General features: G+C 37.2%; 1 protein-coding gene across 1 annotated transcript; it reads right to left on the minus strand.

Annotated features, from left to right (window-relative positions):
• Nucleotides 1-10,882, minus strand: ADAT2 (adenosine deaminase, tRNA specific 2). The gene is made up of 6 exons (XM_026084288.1): nt 10,819-10,882; nt 10,609-10,713; nt 2,767-2,917; nt 2,104-2,210; nt 265-337; nt 1-148 (listed from the first exon to the last, which is right to left on the minus strand). The coding sequence occupies exons 3-6, from the start codon at nt 2,897-2,899 to the stop codon at nt 72-74; spliced, it is 390 nt and encodes a 129-aa protein (XP_025940073.1). The 5' UTR covers nt 2,900-2,917; nt 10,609-10,713; nt 10,819-10,882; the 3' UTR covers nt 1-71.
• Between the last annotated feature and the right edge of the window lie 31 nt (nt 10,883-10,913).

Below are 10,913 nucleotides of genomic sequence, written 5' to 3' on the forward strand. Positions count from 1 at the left end.
CATATTTGATATAGTTTAATTTGAAAATCCATTCCGAAAAAGGAGGACACTGAAGAAATCTTTACATATCATTATTCTGTGAGTTTCTGTATCCCATCAGTGCTGGACAAACTACGATGTTTCTTTTTCCGTACTTTTGATTTTGGTGCTGCCAAGAAGAGAGAAACAGAGAGAAAACATCAGAAATGAATTACAGTAACACCTGTGCCAGCATTCTTTTCAGTTAGGTCAGGATCAAAATAAATCCATAAATGTGAAACCTACCATTGGGATTTTCTTGTCTGTAGAAAGCTTTTAACAATTCCACAGCTTCTTTGGCACGATAGCCAGCAATGCACTGTTTAAATTAGAACGAAGTTCATGAATGCATCTGAGAATAACATATTCTGTGCTTCACAGTAATGCCTCAAGTACAAAATAGTTATAAAGAACTACACTGTCTATTCTGCTCATTTAACATGTACCTCTAACTACCTGAGGTCAGAAAATCTCCTTTCCAGGTTGAAGACCTAATACATTTGAAAAACACAATGTTGAGGTTTAGTAGAGTAAATCATCTCTAGTTACTTAAGTTTAAAGTAAGTTACTAGAAAAGTTTGTTTTAAGTAAAACGATTATGCAATCTCTAATTTCTTTCTTATTAATGTGCTTTCAATTTACTCCATAAAAATCAGAAGCACCTGGAAACGCAAGGGACAGACATTTGGGTACTTGTAGATAAGATTCCTATCAGAAAACACTCCTCAACATAGCTCCTCTTTATTCCTAACAGCCACCTCTCAGACCTTTTCGACCCTTCTGAAATATTTCTCCAGGCCATGAACATTAATGACAAAGCATTTAATGCCACTAACACTAAGAGAATATCTGCCTGCATTAGAAGGTAATGAATCGTACCCATACATCCCACTGCAGTTGCCTAGAGGAACAAAGGAAGGATTTGTAGTAAAATGAATCTTTTTCTTTCTTTGTTTTGTGTACACAGGAAAATTGAATATCACCTGCCAATGTTGTTATCAAATGAACACTCCTTCAGTACTGACTGTAGAAATTAATTCAGAGAGTCTCACAAATAAACTCCCTGAGAAAAAGATGCTTAATATGTTTACACTAGACTGCCAAACAGTATAGTCTTTCTGACTGAAATGATTTCTGAGCCCCAAGCCTTCAGTGTTTATTCACAGTACTGAAATGTATTACTTATTTTTTATATTCATTAAATCAAAAATGTTAAATCTGGAAAGAACTCTAAGGGGTATCTAATCAGTCTCCTTGTACAAGGCAGGATCATCTATAACTGTGTATGATGTGATAAATATGCTATAAATAATCTCTATCTACATGTACATGTGTGTGTATATATATATTATATGTGCGTGTGTGTGTATAATTTTATAATGCTATAAAGTCTATACTGATGTATACTGTGTCTCTACTGAATGCTTGCCCAGCCTTTCTTAGAAACATTCAACGATAGAGATGCCTCATTCTCCCCAGGCACTGCGTTCCAGTGCTTCAGTATCCTTATTGTTCAGCAAGTTTCCTGATGTCTAAACTAAATCTCCTCTGCTACTTTTGCAGTCCAAATGTATTTTGGAATTTGAGCTATATGAAGTAGATCTAAGCTAATGCATTTTACCTCGTATGGATAGACTGAGAACACAAATACAATCAGTTCCACTGGCTCAGCTAAGAAGCAATAACTTACTAAGTTACTGTTATTTGATCTTTATTGATTACGTTTGTACATTCTGCAGTTTAAAATAATTTTTCCCTTATGTCTCCTCCTGCAGCATACACTTACTGTTTTAAGTATTGCACATCTTTTAGACATATTTATTCTTACGTCAACCCCTGAGTGCAATTCTTTCCTTTCCTCTTTGATACATCCTTTTAAATATTTGAAGATGGTTATTAGGCTTTCCCTCAATCTTCTTTACTTTAAAGAAGCTTAGTTTTTTCACATCCTTTTCTTGTTAAATCAAGTTTACTGGACTTCTGAACATCTTTCATGTGGGTCCTCTTAAACAGATACACAACATTCTCAAAGTCTGGTAACCAAACTAGACATAGTACCCCAGCTGAAAACATTTCATAGCTTACTTCAAATGGTTCTCCTGTGTCTACCAAGTCACCAGAAGCAATGTTCAAGACTGAGCCACAGCCTCCAAATCGCTCATTTTGACAGCCATATATTACTCGTGGAATTTATAAGAACGAGTTAAGGAATTAAGTTAAAGTGGAAAGAAAGCACGGGAAGTAGAGTAGCCTGATTTCAGTGGTCATTAAACTTCACTAAAATGTGCTTGTACTTTTTGAACTAAACCAGCCTGTATTACAATTCCTCCTTCCTAAAAATCACAACTCACTTCTGAATAATATAGGATGTACTGCTGAAGAAGCACATCCAGCCTTCCTCAGAAGAGGAGAAGCATGAATCCTAAAGCAGAGGCCATGTTTTACCAATTGTTAAACTGTTCTATTTATACAAAACTGAACACTGGACCAATATTTGATGATTTTACATACATATTTTCACATCCCTAACAGAAATCATTGTTTGTCATAATGGTACCTTTTATCTTTCATTCTCGAATCTCTCATTATTTACCATGCAGTAAATAGTGGTGCGTACAGTCTCTCAGACAACAGGATGGTACCTCTTTTGGCTTTGCCTGATAATGTCAAGCTCTTCTCCATTGGCTCATTACCAAATAAGTAACATTCTGACATGGTTTTGCAGCATGAATAAGCACCAAAGGATACTCATCAAGCGCAGGGCAGCTGCACACATGATACAAGGCTCTACAGTTACATACAATACTGTCTTTGGAAACACTTCCTCATAAACTTTGTTGCTTTGCTGACACCATTCAAGGACCCGATCGATTGCCACCATTTCTGCATGTCGAGTAGCCTAGGAGGTAAAATACAACCATGCATTATCTGCAGCTTTAACATTCTCACTTGCGCAGATACAAATGAAATAAAATGCCATGCCATAAAATTATTCCTCTTTTAATTCAAAGGCACAATGGCCTGACATCTAATCTATTAGTAATGCAATTATTTTCACTTCTGTTAAAGTAACAATGTAATGCTTTCTTGAGAGGTCTCTTTTTAGCACATCCCTCTGCTGGTTCAGGACACAGAAGTGATCTAATGAAAACATATTTTCAGTTTCATGCAGCCCAAATTGCAGAAGAAATACTCAGTCCCCATAACCACATATTCAACTTCAATCTCATATAAAACATACACAAAATCCACAAGCTCAAACCAGTTTCTTCTACCTGCTTCTAGGCAGAGGAGTCAGCTCAGAGGTTCTCCTCTCTGTCATGCCTGCATAATCAGACAAGACACAAGGGCTCTCCTTGAGGTTTATGGGCGGCACAAACCCCACTGGAACAACCAATCTAGCCCTCAGTTTGCCTCCAAGAGCAAGAATGCAGGGCAGATGAATTTCTCTGGCAATAGTAAAAAAATGGTTCTCTTTGCTGCCATTCTTTTTCTCTAAAAATGTTACTGTGTCTGCAGAGAGTGAATATGTACTAATTTCAGCATGTTTCTGTAACCACCTCGTCTACCATGTAGGCACAGTATTTTCAATTTGTGCATGCACGTTATGTTTAATGCCATCTGAGAATACGTACATGCACAGTAAGTCCCTTATGTATTAGGCAGGGACTGCAGCATACAGTTGATTACAAAAAGACCAGAGAAACATTGATTTATCTTTGTTTTCAGGACAACTGAATGGCCAGTATCTCATAAATCACAGTGATAAGTATAGCACAAAAACCTGAACAGAATAGAGTAAGTGTTGACTTCAATTGGAGAGAGAAAAAAAGAAAAGAAAAATCAGTATCATTCCAATGCTCTGTAACGTCTGCAGCTGTATGTTTTTTTTTTTTTAATCAAATGTCACAGAAAAAATATCACAAAATACTAGTCATGAAAGGTCTCTCCAGTCACCAAGCCTAACGCTTACTTGAATTAAGGCTGCATTTTCCTTCTTTTTAATCTTTTCTGGAAAAAGAATAGTTTTGACAGGCATTAGCCTGAGACTTTAGCAATCAAAACTGTACTTCTATCTCTGCTACATATATCTTTGTGTGACCTTAGATAACTTATTCACAATCCATGAACTTAGGGTAAGGTCTTAGTTCTGTGTAGATCTGTGGTGATAACTGTGAGATGCTCTACAATATATAGCAAAGGACCCATGTATAAGTAAGTTAGTGATAAGTTTAATATTGTTAAAAAAAACTGTTTTAAAACTCCTACAGAGATCTATGTTGGCTATGCCTGTATTAGCAAATAGTGCGGTGCAATAGGAGTGTATCTGTAGAGCAAAATAATGCTGAGGACTTGACACCAATTCAGGGGAGTTCAGTCTGGACTAGCTCTTGTTTAGTCATGTGGGCTGAACTGCCATTAGCAGTTGGAGTTCATTACATGTGCTCTCTGAGTGCATCTTTTCAGTATAGTTTCATCTGAAACGAAGACAGTTTGCTAGCTCTGAGGCCTAAACCAAAGCACGGTAAGTAGAGACAAGCAATTCATTCCAACAGTGCACTTGTGATCTGAACTAAGACAGTAACGAACCCATTCAGAATGACAATGTGGGTCTGAATCAATACACAGACATAATTCCTCCAGACTTAGTGATGAAATGCTGTCATAAAGGTTTTCTAATTGAATAAATGAAATCCCATCAGCTGAAGTCTCCGTGCATGCACCTTACAAAGCCATAAGGTGCAATGCTCTCCAGCAGAACAAGCCTCTTGAACTGCTATGGCTACTGTAACTAACAAGTATAAATTGTGGCTATTCGTGCCCCCAAAGTCAGAGGAAACAAACACTATATTGGCTTTTCAACTCCTGAGTATGAACTGAAAACATATAAGCAACGAGCCTTCATTTCTGGAACAAAAAACGTCTCTAACTATGACACTGCCTTATACTGAATATACAAAGTAGCTTTTATGCCTCTGCTGACCTTGAGAATACAAACTAGAACAGCCATGCATCTACTGTAAATCATACCGGCTTTTACAGTAATGGAAGAGAAAAGTAGACAAAAAAGATTATTACACCACAGAGTAGATCCCAGTGCATCCACCTCTTAAATAATACATACTGTATTGGTCCCTCACCTCACGAAGATATGGACACACCAAAAAAGATTTACTGTAAGGTGACAAAAGATTATCAGAGTTATAGAACAGTCCATACAAAGAGAGACTAACCAGACTGCAGCTCATAACTCATCAGAAATAGTCATTCGCTTTTCAAGTTAAGGCGGAGAAGACTATGGCAGAGGTTTATAAAAATGTGAAAAACATGGAAAAAGGAAGCAGTAAACTGTGATTTATTATTTCTCATAACAAGTGGACACCCAATGAAACTATCAGGCAGCAAATTTAAAGTAAACAAAAGGAAGTACTCTTTCACAAAGCACATAATTAAATTGTGGAACTCATTGTCACAGGATGCTATGGAAGTCAAAAGCATAAATGAGTTCAAAAAAGGTTTAGACAAATTCATGGAGGATATGTACATGGACAGCCATCAGAAAAAATTATCCCAGTGCAGTCTCGGACTTTGGAAGGCCCTAATCTGTGCGCTCCCAAAAGGGGAGAGGATATGCAAGGAGAAGGTTTACCTTACCCTTTTCTTGTGTATTGAGCTCCTTCCTTAAGCATCTGCTAATGGTCACTCTCAGAGACAAGATATGGGGGAAGACAGAGCCAGGTGGTCAGTTTTTAAGATATTATTTTCTACTGAGCTATGACTAGACTGTCATTTTTATTTGACTTCCTGTGAGTGTAAAACAACATATGAAAAAGATGTTTTTCATTTTGGATCACTGTCTCAATTCCTATTCTTCTATAAGCCTGTATTTTTATTTTTATTTTTTAATTTGCCCAGTCCTATATGTTATTTTAAAGTCAAGAAAACAACAGCAGCTAAGAGTAGCAAGGCAAAAAAAAATATTCTTGGAGAGTGGCAAATGGTGTTGCAAGAAGAAATTATTTGAAGCTGATGTCACTGGGGAAAAAGCCTTGACATTACTAGAATAGTGCCCCAAACTCTGACAAGTGCTTTACGGACAAATAAAGATACCATCCCTTCCCTGAAAAGCTCACTTTCTAAATCTTAGACAAGAATTAACAAGTGAGAGCAGAGGGAGTTAAAGCTCAAAGCTCTATATTATCTTACGGCATCACTAGTAATTTAAGAGTGGGAGCAATACTTCATTTTCAATTATCAAATATTGTACTTGCAAGATGCTCTGGGCAAAGACACTTGCTACAGTGACCCAACAGGAGATGATAAAGAGGAGAAGCCTGCATGTATCAACAAAGTACCTAAAACAGAAAACATTTTAGTGGGAAGTGTATGATTGCATCATACATGAGAATAAAGATGCCAAAAAAAAAAAAATTCTTGTTGGGAACGACCACTTATATTACCATGAAGAAAATGCTAAGGTTGGTCTTTGGAAAAACTGTAAGCAAGCAAGCGTGGGAGCTACCAGAGGGAACACAGTACTGACACAAGCTTGTGAAGCTACCATCAGACCATTTAAAATGAGTATCTTACACAGGTATTTGTTGCGCTATTGCCCAATGAATATAAGTAGTGACATGCCTAACTGTTTTGAAATGCTAATGCTAGATCCATCTTCCTAAGGAAAAACAATAAAACAAACACAGCTATACATACATACACTTTCTTCAAATTTGTCTAGAAGAACATAGATCATGATCAATAATTTTGAAAATTACTCCCATAGAATGAGAAGCAGTCTCTCTGATGCTAATGTGTTTTTCTATGGACATGTGGAGCAGAAAAAGTATGCAGGGTGACAAGAGACAGACTGAAAAATCTGAAAACTTTCAGCAAGTAAACTTTTTCACCTAAATGAATAGTTTAGGAGCAAGACAAAAGAAGGGATAAAGAAGACATTATCTGCTCCTAACTCCAGTCAGTTAGATCATGGAGAAGATACAGAATTTCTTTGACACACAGCCTAGTGGCAATTTAAATTCTGAGCAAGGGGAAAAAAAATGTAGGGGAGGGCTACAGACCTAACTGGATAAACAGTTATTTTTAAAAAGTAGGAACTTTGCAAGGAATGAAAAAAAGCAAAGCATTACAATGCTATGTTTTGGAGATCAGAAAGCAAAGGCTAAAGGAAGAATCACCAAAAGTCAAGCTGAGTTAGACCCTGCAAAATAAATTACATAAACAGTGAAAACACCTTGCAACAAAATATGTGAAAAGAAGGTACAGCTATTAAGATGAGGCATACATGTAATTATAGTACTGCTCCAAAACAAAATTAATATTTTGCCTTTTCAATAAGGGTGATGCTGAAAATGGGGTAGGAAGACAGAATAAAAGTATAGAAGCAGAAATTATAGTGCATGAGATACAAACAGAATTAAGACATGAAAATGCTGAAATTAGTTCGGAGATGGAAGAGGCACAAAGGGGAAAAAACAAGGTGACAGATCACATCCATCACAGAAATACTAAAGAGCCGGCACATGAAGCTGCCAATCCCATAGCAAAGCTTTTAATACATCCAGAGAGAATATCACATGACTGAAACCCATCAGAGCAAACAGAGTCACTCTAATGAAAAACAGGAAGGAAATATGATCTGGTATCTACAGATCCAGGCTAGTCTTGGTAGCAAAACAGGCAACAGAACAAACTGTGAAGGTAAAATAAAGACAAGTATGTAAAAGGGAAATGAAATAAAACACAACATGGATTTACATAAGATATTTGACATGCCTAATAACTTTCTTGGACATTTTTTTTTTTTTTTAGGCAAGAGAAAACACCATTGATCTTTCTATCTGGACTTCTGCAATGCATCCAGCATAACACCCCACTGAAAGTTTTTAGTCAGTTTGAGGAAAACAGCATAATACAAGACACATAAGGAGGGCAAACAAAGGAGAGAAGTTGTATTGAAAGGGGAAATGTTGGTCTGGAGGGAACTTGTTAGTGATGATGCTCAAAGACCCATTTTGTTTGAATGTTTTCACTACTGACATTGGCATTAATTGGAGAAAAACCTACAAAACACAGCTAATGACATGTGATAAAAGATACCACCAGAAGAGAAAGTGTCAGAGTATCAGTCAAGATGCAGCCAGCCTTAATGATAGGATTAAAAAAAAAAAAAAAAAAGTCTAATAAAATGGCATTGAAGACAGGCAGCTCAAGAAGACACAGGTAGAATTATTTCCAGGGAGAGAGGGAAATATTATTGTTATCAAACAAGGCATGGGATAAGGTCCATCTGGAATAAAGTATACAGTTCTAGTTAACTGAATTCAAGAAAGATGAATTAGAACTGGAATGGATGTAGAGAAGAATTACTAGAATGAACAGAAAGACAGAGCTTATCGTCAGAGAGAAGATTAAACAGTCGGCTTGATTAACAGAGAAAAACAAATTCCAAAAGGGGATATGACTTTGCATCCAAGCTGTTTAAAATACAGGATGATGCTAGCACAAGAACAGAGAGATACAAACTAACCATAAAAAGTTTACATTGGAAATCAGAAGTTTTCTAACTATCTGAGAAATGATATTCTGGAGTTTTCCAATATAAGGTGGGGCAAGAAATTAGTTTTAAAATGGAACTTGATAAATTTATGAGGTCTGCTGTAATTGCCTCAATGGTTCGAGAGGTTTTTTTTTTCTTTTTTTCTAGGATTGTTCCTAAATAATGCATCTTTCAATCTCCCATTTCTTTTAGACTATATGGAGCAATTAAGTATATGATCAGAAATTTAAAAGCGCAGCATACCCAGCATTTGCAATCATTATAATATAAGCATTTATGAAAATTAAGCCACAAAAAAAAGGAACTCAGGCTAAAATAGAAATTGAAAAATAACTTCATTTTTCAAAGATATTAACAGTTTACTGTTCCCAAAAGCAGCCAGAATTTTTGAAATTACTCTACTTGGATTTAAATACATACCTTCATGAAACCCTGATATGAATATAAAAGAGGCCAGAAGCTTTCATAATACTTTTTAAGTTGAATCTGATTTTGTCATCAGCCTCTTCAGTTATGTTCTGCCCATTTGTTAACACATGATTCCTACACAGTGTTAATATCACTGGCACAATTTTCTCAAGAAGCGCCTACTTTCTCAGTGTTTACACTGATTTAACTTCAAATATCTGACTTCTATTTCATCTAACTTTCATGAGCTGTATGAAAGTTATTTTAATATGCTATGGATTCCCCTTTAAAACAAACTAATATAATGATCTACCCTTAATGTCACATTTTTGAACTCACAAGACTCATTTTCATCTTTTTTTAAATATATTTTGGGATTAGAGACATAATGTAAATTAAGGCCTGATCCTGCATGCAGATCCATTTATACAAAACCTTCAGTTGTATAAAACCCCTGTTGGCTTTAATGGGTCTCTCAGCATCTATAACATCTAATCGAATGGCTAAAATTGCAAGTATCAGGTTGAAGTTTTAATGGCAGTAACTTTTTAGAGAGAACATCTTTGTCAAAGGAATAATTTTGGTAAACAATACATTAAACTGTGAGTCTACATATTTTGCAGCTCTGTACAATTCCCCAGCTCCTTCTCTTCTTCCTGCCCTCTCCAAAAATGAGAGGATTACTTACTCATTCATTTATTTGTAATAAAGTTTTCCTAAAAAAAGCAACAGAGTTAGATTTCCAAAGTATGTTTCATTACTTCTCAGAAAACTGTATCATATAATATGAGCAATTAGCATGTGAAATATAATAACTCAACTTTACTTCTCAAAGAGCATTTTGCCAAATAATATCCTTAGTCTACTCAGTTCCTTATATTATTATAAGGAAGGATTATGTTGTAAATTTAACATGTATCTTTGATACATGATTAGCAATTAAAAATAAATCTTTGCAGTTTAGATAGATAGCTAAGAATATCTATGCGTCAATTACCAGTTACCTTTTTTACTATGAAATATTTTACTGCATTTTTCCTGAAGGAAACTTGGATAGTACTTCAATTTTGTTCATTAGAAATAAAGCTTCCTGTATATTTCTTTGCCTTTGCCTATTTGCATAATCATTTCTTATCATAAAGAGCTCTATTCAGTGGATTTAACTCATATTTAAATAAACAGTTCTGGAAGCAAGTGTTTCCACAAAATTAATTTTTCCTTGGCAAGTGCTAGTTTACTGATAATGTAAACTTTCTCTGGAGTTTCTATGGAAAGAATTTCAATAGGGAGGCTTCGTAGGTCCAGCTCTCCAGACACAAAAGACTTTAAAGGCCTCCAAAGGAATCGTCTGAAATCTAAACGCCTTTCAGGGACTACAGCGCCTTCGATCTGCAATACGACTTTATGATCTTTCCCGTTTCCTCCTCTACTCCTTTGCTAATCATTCCTAGCAGCTGGTTGCTTTTCAACCCCGGCGGGGCCCGGGGCTGACGTTTTCGGAAAGCTGCTCCTAACCGCCCCGAAACCCCTCCGGCGGCAGCGAGGCGGGGAGCGCAGCGCAGCGCCGCCCCGGCCCGGCCCGGCCCGGCCCGGCCCCCACTCACGTTCTTGGTCTCGTTCACTTCGTTCCTGCCCTTCCCCAGCACCTCGTTGTCGCAGACCAAGAGGCAACCCACGGGCACCTCCCCGTGCTCCAGGGCTTCTCTGGCCTGCAGAACACACACACACACACACACACCAAAACAAAAACACAGAAAAACGCTAAATGACAAGGGAAACGCTCAAACAAGCGGCTCCACGAGCCACACAATTACCGGAGCCGGGTTCTCCCCCGGCCCCGCCACGCCCGGAAGCGGCGCCAACGGCCCGATCCGGCCCTTGGCCCGGCAGCCGCCAGAACCCCCCGCTC

This window comes from Apteryx rowi, unplaced genomic scaffold, assembly GCF_003343035.1.
Source record: "Apteryx rowi isolate R43461 unplaced genomic scaffold, aptRow1 scaffold_633, whole genome shotgun sequence".
NCBI lineage: Eukaryota > Metazoa > Chordata > Aves > Apterygiformes > Apterygidae > Apteryx > Apteryx rowi.